The sequence below is a fragment of the Lycorma delicatula genome, chromosome 8, assembly GCF_047948215.1.
Source record: "Lycorma delicatula isolate Av1 chromosome 8, ASM4794821v1, whole genome shotgun sequence".
Taxonomy (NCBI): domain Eukaryota; kingdom Metazoa; phylum Arthropoda; class Insecta; order Hemiptera; family Fulgoridae; genus Lycorma; species Lycorma delicatula.
In genome coordinates this window covers 141,207,335-141,226,563 of record NC_134462.1, presented here as the reverse complement: position 1 = coordinate 141,226,563, position 19,229 = coordinate 141,207,335, and the positions used below count along the sequence as shown (strand labels likewise).

The 19,229-nt window shown below is 30.2% G+C and overlaps 1 protein-coding gene across 2 annotated transcripts in view; it reads left to right on the top strand.

Moving 5' to 3' along the window:
* LKRSDH (lysine ketoglutarate reductase/saccharopine dehydrogenase) overlaps nt 1-10,626 on the top strand; it is a 92,198-nt gene extending 81,572 nt beyond the window's left edge. For both annotated transcript variants that reach the window (XM_075374307.1, XM_075374306.1), the window contains 2 exons: nt 4,971-5,147; nt 10,437-10,626. In XM_075374307.1, coding sequence (XP_075230422.1) covers nt 4,971-5,147; nt 10,437-10,552 — 293 coding nt within the window. In that variant the 3' untranslated portion in view covers nt 10,553-10,626. The remainder of the gene's footprint in view (nt 1-4,970; nt 5,148-10,436) is intronic.
* Nucleotides 10,627-19,229: the final 8,603 nt, after the last annotated feature.

The window sequence follows — 19,229 nt, the reverse complement described above, 5'->3', positions numbered from 1 at the left end:
TATAGATTCTACTACCTTTGAAGTAGTTCCCTTGGGAAGCCACATGATGCTTCAACCGGTTTTCTCGCTCTTCATAGTAGTGTTGGAACTCAGAAACCTGAATATCCTGATGGTCGGTTACATTTAAAAAAATATTTTTACCGTTCCAAAACAGTGTAGTGTCCTTTGAGGTCTTTTTTTGAAGTTGCAAACAGGAAAAAGTCACAAGGACTCAAGTCATGCGAGTAAGGTGGTTGAGGAACAACAGGAATGTTTTTCTTTGCTAAAAACTCATTAATTGAGAGTGCAGTGTGACAAGGTGCATTGTCATGATTCAGCATCCGGTTGTTTTTGATGGCTGATCTCTTGTGGGCAACTCTTTTCTGCAGTCTTTCAAGAATCTCTGGGTAAACATATTGATTTACAGTCTGGCCTGTTGGCAAAAACTCCTTATGGATGATGGCATTACTATTGAAGAAACAAATTAGTATGGTTTTAATTTGCTCATTTTTGCTTTTTTGGGACACGGTTAGTTTGAAGCATGTCGCTCCTTGCTCTGATGTTTTGTTTATGGGTCGTACTCAAATATCCAAGATTCATTACCAGTAACAACATTTTTTTTTAGAAAATCAGTATCAGTCTCAATTCGCCCTAGAACATCGCGGCACACTTCCACCCTGTTGTTTTTCTGTTCAACAGTGAGGTTTTTTGGGACCAATTTTGCACAATCTTTTTTCATGTCCAATTTGTTTGTCAAAAATTGATGGGCTGTGGTACGGTTCAAATTAAATTGTTCTGCAATCATTCTGGCAGTTAATCACCGGTTGTTCCGTATCAAGTCTGTGATTTGCTCAACATTGTTGTCACTTTTTGATGTTAATGGTATTCCAGAAAGTGGATCGTCGGCAACCGATTCCCGGCCATCTGGAAATGCTGTAAACCACCTAAAAACTTGAGCTCGTGACAGTGTTATCACCATACGTCCTTTTCAATTTTGAAAAAGTTTCAGTACCATTCTCACAGAGTTTAACGTAAAACTTGATAGTATAATTAGTATCACTCATTTTTGTAATGCACAACAAAAACTCATTTCACAAAAAGCTTGTTTGTGTCTCACGTGGCAACAGTATACAAAAATATTAATACCTAATATAAATCAGCTGTTCATATAACCATATGTTTACTAATAACTTTACAGTAGAGAGTTCACTTTGGCTGCCAAAAAAACCTAGTCTCATTATTTTATTTACAGATCTCGTTTAATTTATCATCAAGAAAATGTTTATGTTTATTACCATCTGGTATACGTCCAATTACAATCATGTGTTGCACATGTATTATGTGAAGTGAGTACAACTGTTTGTTATATGATTAGTTGTGAAGATTTTAATGAAGAAGTAGGAGATAGTTGAACATTACTTCTAAACTATTTCATTTTTTTCAAAACCACTGAAAATCACCATGTACTACTTTAGTTTCAGCATACTTGTTTCGTGAGTCATCTCTCTGTAGCTTCCACTGTTTTATGACTTTTTTCAATTTAAATATTTGTCACAGAATTCTTGAACTGCAGCCGTACCATTATTGTTTATTTTACTATAAATTCATAGGATGTATGTCAACTCTGGTTATATAAAAGTCCTATTTTCTCCTATTTATATATAATATCAGGTTATAAATTATTACATTTTTTTTTAATTAAAGCAACACAAAACCACTTACAAAGTTATTCGCATCCAGTTCAGAAAATTTAACGGTTATTGTTGAGTATTGCTTCTGCCAACTTGGAAATAAAAAAGTTCTCAGATAATTTAATTTTTTTTTAAGAGTATTTTCAATTATTTATTTTAGGATTTTGAAGATTTTTGTGCTGCATAAAATTGTAATATTTTTCTACTACATTTTGGTCTGTTTTATTTTGAATTAACCAACCTCCAAACAACCGCTCATAATGCATTTGCACCAGTAGGCGCAAAAGGAAAGCTATATTTTATATAAAACATTAAAAAATTTCCTGTTGAAATTTATTTATGTAAATAATAACATTAATTATAATATTCTTATTGAAATAATTTGAAGTAGGCTGAAAAATTGACAGAATTTTTTTTTAATTATACAGAATACAAAAAATATGTTTTGCATACTTAAATTGATCAAATTACTCCGCTTGTTACTTAAACACAAAAATTGTTTATTTAGCTCTCAAAATTATCGCTTATGTACCCTAAATTATCATTACGCCAACATCTTAATAAAAATTATCTTTATTTTTAGTCGAAGTCAAACAATATCTTTGCACTTGTAACACACAATTTGTACCACTGATTGTTTTTTGCAGGTGAATGAATTGCATTTACTACGTTTCATTGATGCAGAAGGTCTTTTCTTCTCAGCAGTACAAAGACGGCATACTCCTCATTATATGGTTGTTGTTCATGTGGTTCTAACATTTTGTGTATAATTAGCTTTCAGAAACCAAAAATGTCATTTGGAAATGAAATAATTTTAGCTCATTGTATGTTGTGTTCCTTTGTTAATAACAGTGATAAATTTGTAGGAAAATTCTTTGTTTCTTTTTGTCAACTAATTTTTTAAAGCAGTACAATATATGTGCATTTATCCCAGCTATATTCAAAATTCTGTAAAATACAACACAAGGCCAACGGTTTGTAACTCTTACATCGAATAGGAGGCACACTGTCCACAATATCCAAACCACCTTTTGTAGAATTATAATAGTTTATAATTTTTGGTTTATTGTTTTCACTGACTATTGCAGTTTCATGCACAGTAGATAATAAATAATATTACTGCAATATTTTTACGAGTTATATGTGAAAGCAGAACTTTGTCTGGTTGATAACCATATATTGAGGAACTAACTTCTCTGGTTTTGCTAGGCATAAATTCTGGGGGAATTTCTGGTTCGTTTTTTAATAGAATTCCCAGAGTTAGATTCTTCGTCAGTAAATACTCTGCCAGCATTATACTGGTGTAATAATTATCTGTTTTAATATCCTGTTTTGTGTTTTCAATCGGTTGGACTGTGCTTTTCACCACATCAATAGCTGAATTTGAAATGTTATGTGGCCCACGTGACTGTTGTTTTCCACAGCAGATTTCAATTTCATATGTAAAAAATGTTTTTGCATCGCACAATGCATACATTTTTATCCTGAATTTTGCAGGCTTATTAGGCAAATATTGTATCCAGGAATAACGAACACGAAATGGATACAGCATTTCATAGATTGTCACATACTCTTGTAGTGAATAGGGTGCTTTGGTGTTTGAAACAAATTGATCGTAAAAATTGCAAATCTGTGCTAATTTATCAGTTTTATTTCTTTCGAGTCGGGTTGTTCTGTCATTAAAACACAAATTATGACGTAAAATCAAAAATCTTTTGTAGCTCATGGTTGCACGACAAAGTTCAATTCCAGTCCCATCACTCACCCACAATTCAAGTGCACTTGTGTGGTTACCTTTTTTGTTCCAGTTTAAAAAAGCAATCCAAGATAGCCATTACTTCAGCCAGGGTGGTATCCATGAAATCTCTCTCCCTTGAATACTTCATTTTCTCTCTATGATTAGAAATTTACTGATTTGTGTATTTTACAACTTCATCTATCATATCAATAGTTATTTTCATAAAAGCATCACATTCGTTTTCAATATTCTTAGTACTCTGTTTCAAGCCTGGAATCGCTTTCACTATATTTTTTGATTTAGTCTTTGAATATTTTGATAATTCTGTTTTTCGCCACATAGTCGTTTCATCTTTACCAAAATAGAAAGCATCAGTTGGTAAATCTTGATATTCAGTATCAGAACCTTCTTGTTCTGATTCAGTATCGTGAACGCTAGTATCGTCGACGCTCACTTAGATCACTGTCGCTATCACCTTCATTTTGTTCATCAGAAAGTTCTTGAAGAATATTGAAAATTTCATTCACATCCATTCTTTCTGCAGATGTTATTATAAAACTACCCATACAATTAAACTGTAAACAACACAATTAAACTATAAAGAAACTAATAAAATGAAGGGAAAAATGTTATAAAAACTAAATTTAGTGGTAAAGAAAATACATGTTAACACAGCCGGGCTCGCAGCACAAACTTTATGACACAATACACGTATTAGATTTGTGCATATTAAAACATGACCAATACATGCATGACATCAACGGTTACTGATGCCTAAAGTATACGAAATTGAATAAACTGGTTACATCATCAATAGTGTTGATTAATTGGTAATTAACGATAAATTAAAAAGTCATAAATTTTGGGATGGCACGACTGTTTGAAGATTAAATGTAATTTTTGTTATGTGCAGTTGTTCTCTATTGATTTTCTTTGCAACATTTTCTTCTGAATTAAGTTCTCTTTCTACAAATATTGGCAGTTTAACTAAGTTAATTTACCACAAATCTTAAAAAGAATTATTTTTATTCCATTTTTTTATAGGGTTTACCACAATTTTTTGGGGTAACTACTAGAGATAAATTCTGGGAACTATGTTATTCAATTTTTCACCTGAAAAAACCCACAACCACCAAATCTGCTTCTTTGTGTTTTAAGAATTTCACCGTAGCTTCATTTTACTCTATGAGCAGAAATCAGTATAAAATATTTTATTAGCCGTAACTTGAAAACAAAGCATTTTCAAATATATTTTTGAAGAAACTTTTTTCTGAATATTAATGTTTTAAATCGGTTCTTGAAGTATTGTACGATTTGGAATCTTTGTGGACAGTCTTCCATAAACTTATATTATAATTTTTTTTATGCAACACCAGTAAGCCTACTGGGTAGGTGTGATAAGTACTGATTTACAGAGCTATAAGTTGTTACTTATATGTTTGTGATAAACTGTAAAAGCTGTATGTATTTGAGTTATATTAAGTGGCATTTTTGGATATGATTTTGTGCAATACATTTAATAAAAATTGTTATTATTATTTACATTGTATATCGGTTTTTAGGTAAAAATGAGAGGGATATTGTTATACTTCATCACGATATTGGAATTGTATGGCCAAATGATAGAAAAGAAAAACGTGGTATTACACTGGTTGAATATGGAGATACTAATAATATAACAGCTATGGCTCGAACTGTTGGTTTACCTGCAGCAATTGCTGCTAAAATGGTTCTTGATGGTAATTGTCATTTCTTTATTTTATTTTATTTTTCTTCATAAATTAACATTTATTTTTATTTTTAACATGTTAACTGCCCACAGGTATTTTCACGCGTTGATGCAACAGGCCATGAGATCCAAATGGGATCTCACTGCGCATTTCCAACCTGCCACGAGATTCCATTTGGGATCTGTCTGATTAATTTTTAAATTGTTGTGACCCTATTGGGGATCTCATTTTCTTCTTTTTTCACATTTCACTATATTGCCTAAATTACGATTAAAATAATATATTTAGCTCATCTGTAGGTAATTTTTTAACATAGAAATGGAGCTTTTAAATTCCACAATTTTTTCCAAATATTTTAATCGGGTGTAATCGGTAGTATAAATTTATAAAAAATTTAATTCACCATTCTCGTCACATCTGATTTATCATATTTACTTGTTTCCTACTTTTAGATTACGGTTTTGTTCACGTTGTCATTTGTTAATGTGTTTCTCAGCCTTCTTTTAGATAATTTCAGTGCCTTTATTTTTTATTAGAAGTGAATGTTAATGAAATCTGTAAAACATTAGTGGAAAGTGATAGCGATTTATCTTTTCAAGATAACGCAAATGATGATCTCGACTCTTCACTTAGTAATTCTTATACTGACGATGACACTATAATTTCTGAGAATGTTCTATAAATAATTGATGGAGGCAGTGCAATTATTGGCAATTTAAGTAATGACAATTTAAATGAAACTGTTTTAATGTGGTGTAATGATGATGGGGGATTTGAAATAATTTTTAATCTACCTGGAAAATTCTGATGTTGGAATTAATCCTGATGTTACTGAAACTATCTGATGGTACTCCAGATGATTTCTTTTCATTATTTTTTGATGATGAAGTTGTGAATAATATTGTACTGGAGATAAATAAATATGCTTGTTTTAAATTAATAAAAGAAAATTCTGATTTTGCTGGAATAAAAAAGTGGATTGACACTACTGAAGAGATAAAAACATTTTCTGAACTCATAATATGGATGGGTCACCTTAAGCTACCATCAGTATCTAATTATTGGAGCAAATCACATCTATATTCAACCATCATCTACAGAATTCCAAAGAATCATCTACAAATATTCCAAATGTAATGGCTTAAAACAGATTTCAGCTGTTGTTTCAGAACATTTATTTTGTAAATAAAAATAATTGTGGTGGCAGACTTAAAATATACAACCTCTTATAGAAGATTTACTTGTGTACAAATTTAATAAATGTTACATACTAGAATTAGAGGTTGTCATTGATGAATCGGTCATTCCCTTCACCAGAAGACTAAAATTTGAACAATTTATTACAAATAAATGCCATTGATATGACGTAAAAGTTTTAAAAATATATTCATCCCCTTGCTATACAGTCAGAATGAAAGTTTATGCTGGAAAAGAAGAGCAAGGAAAAAATGTTACTCAAAATATTGTAATGAATTTAATGGAGCCATTTCTGGATTGTTAAGTTCTTTCATAGATAATTTTATATTAATATTATATTTGCACATTCACTACGTAAGAGGAGTATACACTTAATTGTGCATTTATGTGCAAGTAGAAAAAAAATCTAGAAGACATATTTGCAAAAAACTGAAAATGGGAGAAAGTGTGACACTGAAAAACTCAACTAATGTGACTGTAACAAAACATTAAGACAGGAAAGATTTTAGTGCTTAATACAGTTTAAACACGTGATATGGTAGAAGTTAACAAATGGAATAAGACTGTGTTGAAACCTAAAGTAGTTTTACATTACAACAAAGGAAAGTTAGCAATCTAGCTAGTTAGCAAAAGTTAGACTTCTGGACCGATTAGCATCTTATAACACTCCTCTTAGAAAGTCGCATTTGATATTTGCAGTACTGCTGTAGTTAATGCCCACTGCTTATTCATGACTGTAACTAAAAGAAAAATAACTATTACAAATTTTAGAGAATCAGTAGTAGAACATTTGATAAAAAGTAAAAAAGTAAGTGTAATTACAAATTCACCTCACTGAATCGCAAACTAAGTAAAGTAGCAAAGGAGAGGTGTGCGCCATGTTACAGGAAACCTGCAAAAGAAAGGAAATATGCTCAGGCATATTCTAAAAAAACACGTACTAAATGTTTGGTTTGTTTGATGTACTACTGTAAAGACTGTTTATTGAAGAGCAAAGGTGAAAAAATAATGTGTATCCAAAATAGAGATAATTTCTTATTGACTTTTTACTTATAAATAAGATATTGCTGTTATTATTCCATTTGTATTACGTAACGTTTTCATTTATTTATCATTAAACAGTTTATTATAACAAGTTTCTAGTTTTAATTACACACCAACACTTTAACTTTATAATTGCTGAAAGCACCGAGATTCCAAATGGGATCTCATGTACTGTAAAAGTACAAGCAAGGTAAAAACTTACTCATCTCATAATTTTACAGTGTTTTAACTGTGCCTAATGATCTCAATTGCAATAAATAATAATTACAAAAAATTATAAACGTGTATCTCAAAGTGAAGAAACATGGCCTGGTAGTCGCTAACCCAATTCTGTGATGTGGCCAGTTAAGGAATCAGGGTGAGATCCCAAATGGGTTCTCATGGAAGTGAAGGTGTTAATTCAATTTTACTGTTTTGTCTTGAAGACTGGTTATTTATTATTCAAATAAATTAAATGTTTTAAATATATTAAGTGTAGTGTATGTAACATGATTTAAATTCATATATTTTTTATGTTTATTATTTTATCATAAATAAACAAATAAATAACAGTAATTCATTCACTTAATTTTAAGTGAATTAAATTAAAAGAATGAGATTTAGAAAGAATAAGAAAAGTAATTAAAAAAATATTATTAATGTTCTTTTTGAAGAAATTATTTTTATTTTTTAACTTTTATCAATACCTTATATAATTTAAAATTTTATTTTATTAATAAAATTTTATTACTCTCCCTAAAAATAACTTTTTATTTTATATTTGTATTTGAAATGTTATTTTTTATCTAAAACATTATGTTCTATAACATTTTGAGGTTTTCTTGTCTTCAGTCATTTGACTGGTTTGATGCAGCTCTCCTAGATTCCCTATCTAGTGCTAGTCGTTTCATTTCAGTATACCCTCTACATCCTACATCCCTAACAATTTGTTTTACGTATTCCAAACGTGACCTGCCTACACAATTTTTTCCTTCTACCTGTCCTTCCAATATTAAAGCGACTATTCCAGGATGTCTTAGTATGTGGCCTATAAGTCTGTCTCTTCTTTTAACTATATTTTTCCAAATGCTTCTTTCTTCATCTATTTGCCGCAATACCTCTTCATTTGTCACTTTATCCACCCATCTGATTTTTAACATTCTCCTATAGCACTGCATTTCAAAAGCTTCTAATCTTTTCTTCTCAGATACTCCGATTGTACAAGTTTCACTTCCATATAAAGCGACACTCCAAACATATACTTTCAAAAATCTTTTCCTTACATTTAAATTAATTTTTGATGTAAACAAATTATATTTCTGACTGAAGGCTCGTTTTGCCTGTGCTATTCGGCATTTTATACTGCTCCTGCTTCGTCCATCTTTAGTAATTCTACTTCCCAAATAACAAAATTCTTCTACCTCCATAATACTTTCTCCTCCTATTTTGAGGAGGAGTAAAGCAATAACTTTGAGGTAAAATGAATTTTGATGAATAAATTTTATAAACTATACAATCCACAGTTACATATATAAACATATAATATAATCATAAAACATATCAAAATCACGAGTAAACAAACAGTAAAGCATGTGAGGTATAATAATAACTGACTGGTATGAAATAGTAATTAAATTACTATATAAGATATTTTTAAAATCTAAATCTGTTAAAAATTAAATAAAATATTATAATGTTTAAGGGATTTTTTTACATATCACTTTTGCTTCATTATATTGTCAAAATGGTTACAAAACTCAAAGAAGTTCATTACAGTATATCATTTAACAACTGCTTTTAGAATTATCTAAAATCGTTATAATCATTTAATATGCACTAGAAGTTGAATTTAACAAAAGAAATGTTCCATCTGTTACAGCAGTAAAAGAGACACTTCAAAGAAGGAAAGACTGTGTATATTCACAGCAAATCACACCCATAAGTTAGCGAATGTGTTAAACAAACATAACACATCAAACAAGAGATACCTTTTGTCCTTTGATTGTTTTAAGAGTTAATTTTTTATTGTATCGTGGATATAAATTATTGTAGTAAATATTTGTTGTTTAAAAAATTCTTGCATCTGTTTTATATTTTAGTGTTATTAACAGGAATATTAGTATTGTGCAAAGCAATAAAAAGGTCTGTATGACCTAAAATATTTTCATCTCTAGTTCATCTATTTTTTTTTTACATCATGAATAGTAAGACCATGTTTATAAAACATAAGGTGCTAATAATCAAAGTCATATTTAATAAAAGAAGTTTCCTTAAAACACAAGTGATAAATAATGCTAATTGTAATATTGTTTACAATATTAATATTACAATAATGTTGTTGGCCATAGGCGGCAATTTTTATGCTAATGAACTTAGTATTTAACACTTTAAAAAATACAGAAATATTATTATGTTTAAAGGCTCTGTTTAATGTGTATTTCATTATAAACAATAATATACTTTCAGATTTTCCAGAAAGTGTGGCAGATATGAAGTGAAATATTTATAAGAAAGAACCTTACGGTGCTCTTAAAAAAATTTTCAGCATCCAGAAGTGTTTATTAAAAAGAATCAACTTTTGTTAATGCTAGTTTTTTTAAAATTCAATAATATTGTTACATCTCCTCATAATTGTTGTGATTTACATTTGCTTCATTTGAGTTAGAAGTTTTTAAAAAGTACTGGGAATTGAACCCTGGGTTTTAATTTGTTTTAACAGTGAATAAAATTTACTGTTTAATTATCATTCTCCATAGTACTCATTACTTTATGGCTTTTATGCATTTCATTATGGGCTTTTATGCAAAAGAAATTATTCCATTTGAAGGTAGGTGGTGTTTCCTTTATAGAACATAGTAGGTTATATTTATGCTACAAAGTTTTTTTATCAATAAAATCATGGTATTACTGTAAAAATCTGATTGCAAAATATAATTTATTTGCAGCTTATAATTTTGTGTAGTATATCTTGTGTGTGATTTATTATTTTGCGTGAGGGTTATTTTTAATATAAATTATTATTAAACGTTTGATTATTGAACGATTGAATTGATTGTGTGTAATATTTACTTTTTTCAGGAGAAATACAAGAGCATGGTATGGTATTGCCATTTACACCTGATATGTATAGGCCAATATTATCAAGATTGAGAGCTGAAGGGATTGTTTCTTCAGAAACAGTAAAGTCTTTGTAAAACCTGGTATAATTTTTTCAAATTATTAATCGTAAACAATAATGTGAATAATTTTTTATGATAAAGTAACTTTTTTAAAGAATTTTTTTTTTTTATTGCACATTTTATAACCAGTGAGAAAGTCAATAAAAACTATCCCATTAGTGTGCTCAGTAACCTATTCGTTAGTATAGTTTGTATCAAGCACATACACATCACAAGTCAAAAGCAAGTTGCTAGTCATTATTGCTTTTTAATGCCTTATGACACAGCTGAAGGTTACAAATGTCAATATATCTACATTCTTTTAAGACAAGGACCGAGAGCATAGCACAATATCTACTCTATCCAGTATATTAATTTTCTTCTATCATTTTTTCATTCTCTTTAAAGAATAAGAAAAATTAGTTTCTCAAAATTACCTCAACATTCTTTAAGATAAAAGTTATAAAAACTTTACTTGATTCTGAGATAGATTTGTTCAGTCTAGCTTCATCAGAAATTTCAGATCTATAGTATCTAAAGAAGCTTTATTTAGAGTAAAAGCTATTTCAGACTCGTGTGATTTTTTTTTCTAGGTTTCATCTTAAATTAAAGTCTGCTGTTGTCAACTTAAACTAATTTATGTTTGAAAAATGGTATGCCATGGATACCAAACTAAGAAAATTATATAATGGGTAAGCCAGTAAAATGGGAAGTTTTAAAAATGTAGTAATTTATTTATAAATTTAAAAAAGAACTTGAGTTATAGTTTGATAATTAATAGCATTTAATTGTACCTTCAAACATTAGTTCTAAATACTTATCCTGAAGATGGTTATCATTTAAATTCTCTCACTTTTCAAGTTAAGTTTTTATAATTTCTATCAGGCAGTACACCTTATCTACAAGAATTGTGCTAAGTTCTTAAACATTTTATGGGGGGAGGGTGAATCGTTCAATATCTTGCTCTTCAAATAGGCTACAAAAAAAGTCACACATTGAGAGATTCAGTGCTCACAATTTTTGATATTTGAGAAAATATAAATTCAATCATTTACGAGGTGTATGAGAAAAGTAATGAGATTTGTGTTAAACTTGGGGAATCTGCGAGTGTGACCGTTGAAAAGTTGAAACAGGCCTATGGGGAACATCGCTTATCAGGAGCACAAGTTTTCCGCTGATACAAATCGTTTTTAGAAGGCCAAGAACACATTGAAGATCAACCTCGCTCAGGGAGATCTTCAACTTCAAAATCTGATGAAAATGTTGAGCGTATGAGAGTTCATGTTAGATCAGATTGTCGTTTAACAATAAGCATCATGATTGAACGGTTAAATTTAAACACTTTCACCATACATCAAATTTTGACAGACGATTTGGACATGTGAAAGGTTTGTGTGAAATTGGTGCCGAAAAACCTCACAACGGAACAGAAGGGCAATCGAGGAAATATGTGCGTTGATCTTCTTGAGAGTATTGACAATGACCAAGAATTCTTCAATCATGTGATCACAGTGATGAATCCGGATATTTGAGTACAATCCTGAAACAAAGCGGCAAAGCAAAGAGTGGCATACTCCTCATCCCCTTGACCGAAAAAATGTCGATCGAGCAAATCAAAGATCAAAACCTTGCTGATTTGCTTTTTTGACAGTAGGGGTATCGTGCATAAAGAATTTGTTCCTCCAGGACAAACTGTCAACCAAGTGTTTTTATAAAGGTGTCCTTGAAAGGCTCAGGAAAATAGTGTTTCACGTGAGACCAGACATTGCAGACAAGCGGATGCTTCATCATGACAATGCCCCGTGTCACGGCCATTTCCATAAGGGAATTTTTGACCTCAAAACGCATTCCTATGGTTCCTCAACCCCCCTATTCACCTGATTCGAATCCTTGTGACTTTTTCCTTTTCTCAAAATTGAAACATGTCTTAAAAGGACGTCATTTTGGAACTCTGGAGAACATTTAAAAGACTGTGACTGACCAGTTGAAACTTTCCAGCGCTGCTACCAGGACTGGGAACAGTGACACTCCGCCAGTGTATAGCTGCCCAAGGGAACTACTTTGAAGGGGATAATATTGTTGTTTGAAAAAAAAATAAAAGTTTTGGTAAGTAAAAAGTCAGTCGCATTACTTTTCTCACACATCTCGTAAATATGTCACTTCTGACATGATGGTAACAATATTCTTATCATTGTCCTCAAGGATATATGGATCAATTATTCCAGAGGATGCTGCTGTACTCATATAATGGCTTTAGTACTGTCACAGTGTTTCTTGATGTATTTTGTTAGAGTTGTTTGTTACCAAATATGGAAAGCTTTGTTTAATTATACATTTTCATAAGTAGAAATGTGATCTTCACTCATTAAAATGATAATACAAAGAAAAATTTTCAAGAATGTTTATGCGATTCAAAAGTTTGTGATAAAGGTTTGCGTAATTAACTTTATTAACATCGGTTAATGCCTGCACTATTTTGTGTGTGCACGCGTGTAGATTCTAATGAAGAATTCTTCGAAACACTAGAATTTAACAAGTCTGACTTGAATTTCAAAAAATTGCAGCTTTTATGGCATTTTTATTTTCAGTTGTATGTACATTCCTTTGTTTATTAAAAAGCTTCTTGTTCAATACCATACTTGTTTCTTCAAAATCCTACACCTAAAATTTATGCCATTGGCTGACATTATTATATTATTTCGATGGATATTGAAATGGCATTGAACAACTATTGTGTATAAAACTATCATCTATTTTTATAGAATTGTTTATTTAAAAACACATGCTGTTCACCTGCCTGTAACTAAATGTTATAGAAAGAAGAATCTACATTATTGTGTATATAACCAGATATTACTGGAAACAAACTATGTTTATAATCAGTTGTTTTAATGGATGTAAATATGCACATCTCTTGATGTGCAGGAATTTTAAACAATGCATATACAGAATGTTTCTAAAATGATGGATTGTCTATACTTTTTCAGATTCTTCTTGTAAAACTAGCCAAAAAATATCTGTAGGAAAAATGGCAATTTCTCCCCCTGTTTGCAATTTTTTTTTTTATATAAGTTCGAGTAGACGAATCACATTATAATTTGGTAAGCTTCTTGATAATAAAGTTATAAAATTAGCAAAAAATCAGGACTTAAATACCTTTGCAAATTACAAAATGTCAGCCACGTTCATTTTTCAATCCGTTATATCTCTATACATATTTGTTTTTATCAAAATTTCTGTTATTTGCTAAAATATTAAGGCTTTTATTTTGAACAAAATGACATTTTATTTTTTAAAATCTGTTAACAAATGGACGAGTTATGGCAGAAAATTGATATTATAATTATGTGTGTTTTCATGTCTTCCGCTTTGCATTCAATTCAATTAAATATTAATTGTTTTTATTTATTGTTAATTCTAGTATTGTATATTAGTATCAAATTAAGTAATGATTTTCTCACAATAATAGACCTAATTATGACACAAAATTATGACATCAATTTTCTCCCATAATTCGACTATTTGTTAACAGATTTAAAAAAATAAAACATAATTTTGTTCAAAATAAAAGACATAATATTTTAGCTAATAATATAAATTTTGATGAAAATTAATATTTATGGAGATATAACTGATTGAAAATTAAACATGGCTTCCATTTTGTAATTTGCGAATGTATTTAAGTCCTGACATTTTAGATTTAATTTACTAAGCAATTTTGGAACTTTATTTTATACACCTGATTTTTTTGCTAATTTTAATACTTTATTACCAAGGCGCTTACCAAATATTAATGTGATTCGTCTATTTGAACTTGAGATGTATATTATTATATAAAAATAAGAAAATGGCAGACAGGGGGAGAACAAAAGAGAAATTAACATTTTTCCTAAGGTTATTTTTTGGTCAGTTTTACAAGTAGAATCCAAAAAAAAGTATAGCCAGCCCGCTATTTTAGAAACACTCTGTATAATGATAGTCTGTTCAAAAATAATAAAACAAGAAAAAATGTGTAATTTATCACAGTTACAAGGCATTTATAATTATTTCAATTTTGTAATATTTTTATTAGGCAGAAAGAACTTTTTTTAATTTTGATTTATTTATTTATTTTTTTAATATTCTAGTACTTATTCCTCATTACACTTAATTCGTGTTTGTTTACCAGCAAAGGTTTTGTGTAGTTACATGAGCTTAAAACAATGGGATATCATTTGACTCGTGTGTTCCTACACTCTTATCATTGTAATAAAGTTTTTTTGATGTTCACCAATCTATGCCCAGCATTTCAAGTGAAAAAGAAAAAGCCATTTGCATGATAATTATTTGACACAAATAGCTGGATTGAATAGAAAAAAAAAGGATGACAGTCATATTAATTTTCAGTTAAGTAGGAACAATCATCAGGTAGAATACGATTTACTGTTGAGGCACGTGGGACTCATTATATTAATAAGCATGAACATACAAAGTACACATGCACTCCCAGTTACTGATAGTGTCTTTTTTTAATAAAAAACTACTAGACGTTTTCCTAGAATTCTACCTTGGCGCAGTTGAGCGATAAACCAGGGTGCTGTTTATGTATTAATTCTAATTTATTACAATTTTTTATTACATCTCATTTTTATTCATTATTAATTGAATTCATTAATAATCGCATTATTAGTAAAGTATTACTCCTCAGAATATTTTAGATTATGGAAAACAAAATTAAAAACAGTATTGGCTTATGTTCTAGGCACAATTACAGTTGAATAGATGATCTTATCTAAATTTAGGTTGACCAGCCATTACAGAATGATTAAAATTAATGTGTTCTGTCCAGATTACTACAGTAAAATCATTATTATTCTTCAAATAATATTGAATGTAAGTAAACTTTTCTTGAATTTTAATCTGGGTTATTATTACTACTAATTATTTATTTACGGTTAAATGTTCAATTACACTGCTGCTCAACAATGATTTTGTTAAATGAAAGTAAATAACTGATTCTTATAGTATTTTTCATGTTAATTTCTATTATGAAATCAGAATTCTTCTATTAGGCTTAGTTTTTTTGTAACTACTATTGTTATTTTCAGGTAGTAACATGCATTAACTCCATAAACATAGCATTTTGTGAACGTACTTTATTATATTATTTATAAACTAAATAGCTTTTGTTTATTTATTACAGTCGCTTAATTGTTGTCACGTTGATTTGTTAGACATTAATGATCATTTTTATTATGTACACTTTAATTAAAATGAACAAGAATGTGGCTTGTTCTTCCTATTTTCATCTTATTATAAACATATCATCCACTCAGTTATTTCTGTCATTATTATATTTACTGTTGTGCAAACTAGAAAAATATTTTTAATTCTCATTAAAGTGCGAGTTCATGTGTGTGTAACATTCAGTTTTCTAGCTAGCTTTCGTATTTACGGGCATATGTTGTTTAGTAAAGTGAGTGAGTGTATGTTTATTAAATTAGTGTTTATAAAGTATGTAATGCATTAAAAATGCCTTACAGTTGCATTAATCATCCAAACGATTTCTGCTACATCTGTGGTGAGGTAACATTGAAGTCTCAAAAATGAAATAACTCCACTAATGAAAAAGTCGTATGAACTGTATTTTGGATGTAAATTAGGTGATCAGGACAAATCTTGGGCTCCTCATATTTGCTGTGCTTCTTGTGTAACATTGTTGACTTGTTGGCTAAATGGATCTCGTCACATGCCATTTCCAATTTCAATGGTTTAGAGAGAGCCAAAGGATCACACCACAGACTGTTATTTTTGTGTAACAAAGATGTCTGGGATAACATCTAAACTAGATTTAGTGTTAAATACCCTGATATTCCCTCTGTCATGTGACCAGTGCCATACAGTCAAGAACTTCCAGTTCCAGTACCACCAGAAACATGGGACTTAGATGAAGACTGAAATGTCGAATCTTGTGCTGACTTATCAGGTGATGAAGAAAGAGATCCAAACTTGTTGAAAATAGATATACTGAACCCCATTTAATTAATCAGTCAGGGTTAAATGACCTGGTTCATGATCTAAATTTATCAAAGAATCAAGCAGAAATACTGGCATCAGGACTGAATGGATGGCATCTTTTACAACCAAACATTAAAATAAGTGCTTTCTTTGTCAGAGTCAGAATTTGAACATTTCTTCTCTCAGTACAAAAACTTAGTATACTGTAATGATGTGGACTCTTTACAAGAAGCTTTGGAACGTATGCACGATCCTGATGATTTGGTGACTTTTTATTATCTTGTCAAAACTTAGTTTGAAAGCTGTTCTACTTCACATTGTAAATAAATACCCATCAATACCATTAGCATACACTGTTCACATGAAGGAGTCCTATGAAAATATGAAACTTGTATTGAACAGAATTCAGTATGAGAAATATTTATGGCATATTTGTGAAGATTTAAAAGTAATAGTGCTTTTACTTGGACTTGAAAAACCATTACATTACAGAGCATGGCCAGAGAGATACTGACTGTGGGAGAGAAGAATGTTGTTAGTCAGGCATTAGTAAAACCAGAAAAAGTTTACCTTCCGTCACTACACATTAAGCTAGGTTTATTAAAAAAATTTGTTAAACCGATGGAACATAATGGTGCAGGGTTTCAGTTTCTTCCCTAATATAAGCGATGCTAAAATATAGGAAGGTATATGTGTTGGACCACAAATAAGAAAACCAATGAGTGATCTGGCATTTGAAGAATGTTTGATTGACATGAAGGTTGCTGTATGGAAATCATTTCAAAATGTGGTAAACAACTTCCTTGGAAACCATAAGGCCAGTAACTTCAAAGAAATTGTGAGTGAACTCCTTCAAAACTATAAAGAACTTGGGTGTAACATGTCACTCAAAATCCATTTCTTACATTCACATTTGGTGATGAACAAGGAGAACGCTTTCACCAGTAGATATCTACAATGGAAACACAATACTAGGGAAAATGGAACCCAAAAATGTTAGCTGACTACTATTGGTATCTAAAGAGGGATCTACCTACAGCAAATTGCAGCAGAAAATCAAAAAGAAATAGATCTTAGGTGAGTACAAAAATGCATGTAATGTATTGTCATATTACGTTCACCATACATATTTTGTTTCAAAAGAAATTTCAATTACAATAAAACTGGGCCTGATAGAAAAAATCTGTTAACATGTATGAAATCAGCATAAAAAAAATACTGTAAAAATCAGCCATTCAGTCTCATTTAACAAACAAAAAATTAAATTTTGTTGATCAGTGTTAACTGATCAGATTAACTGTTTAATTATTTACGTCATTTTATAAGAAATGTTTTTTTATCACCTGCTCTACTTTTTAGATTCTTATCTGTTTGGGCTTAATATAATGAAGTAAATTTCTTGAATGCATTATCTTGAATGAATAGGTCTTTTCTGGGTATAATGATAATCAAATTCAGAAATAATTTTTTCCCTCCTACTTTATTACTTTTTAAATAGATATACCAGATAATCTTATCGCAAATCATGCATTATCAAAGGTTTACTTTTAAAAATAATTTCTTATCAAACTAGAAAGGGATTTATATGAAATAATTAGGACTACTTTTTGAAACTTTCATGAATAACAAATTTCTTGATTTTTTCAAATAATTGATAAGTTTTTTCATGGGCATATGTTTGATTTCTACATATGAATTTTTTTTAAAGACCTTTGTTAAACTTAAAAAACAGTTATATATATTTTTTTTGTCTTTAGTCATTTGACTGGTTTGTTGCAACTCTCTAAGATTCCCTACCTAGTGCCAATTCTTTAATTTCGGTATACCCACTACTTCCTGCATCCCTAACAATTTGTTTTACATATTCCAAACATTGTCTGCCTGCACAATTTTTCCTTTCTACCTGCCCTCCAGTATTAAAGCGAATATTCCAGGATGCCTTAATATGTGGCCTATAAGTCTGTCTCTTCTTTTAACTATATTTTTCCAAATGCTTCTTTCTTCATCAATTTTCCGCAACACTTTTTCATTTGTCACTTTATCCACCTATCTGATTTTTAACATTCTCCTATAGCACCACATTTCAAAAGCTTCTATCTTTTCTTCTCAGGTACTCCAATAGTCCAAGATTCACTTCCATATAAAGCTATGCTCCAAACATATACTTTCAAAAATGTTTTCTTGATGTTTAAATTAATTTTTGATGTAAGCAAACTATATTTCTGATTGAAAGCTTGTTTTGCCTATGCTATTCAGCATTTGATATCGCTCCTGCTTTGTCCATCTTTAGTAATTCTACTTCCCAAATAACAAAATTCCTCTACCTCCATAACCTATTCTCTTCCTACTTTTAGATTCACCAGTCCATCTATATTATTTCTACTACATTTCATTACTTTCATTTTGTTCTTGTTTATTTTCATGCGATAGTTCTTGCAAAGGACTTCATGCCTTTCATTGTTTTTTCTAAATCTTTTTTACTCTCAGCTAGAATTACTATATCATCAGAAAATCATAGCATCTTTATCTTTTGACCTTGTACTGTTACTCTGGATCAAAATTGTTCTTTAACATCATTTACTGGTAGTTCTGTGTAAAGATTAAAAAATAAGGGGAACAGGGAACATCCGTGTTGGCCCCCCTTTTTTATTATGGCTTTCTTATGTTCTTCAGTTATTATTGTTGCTGTTTGGTTCCTGTAAATGTTAGCAATTGT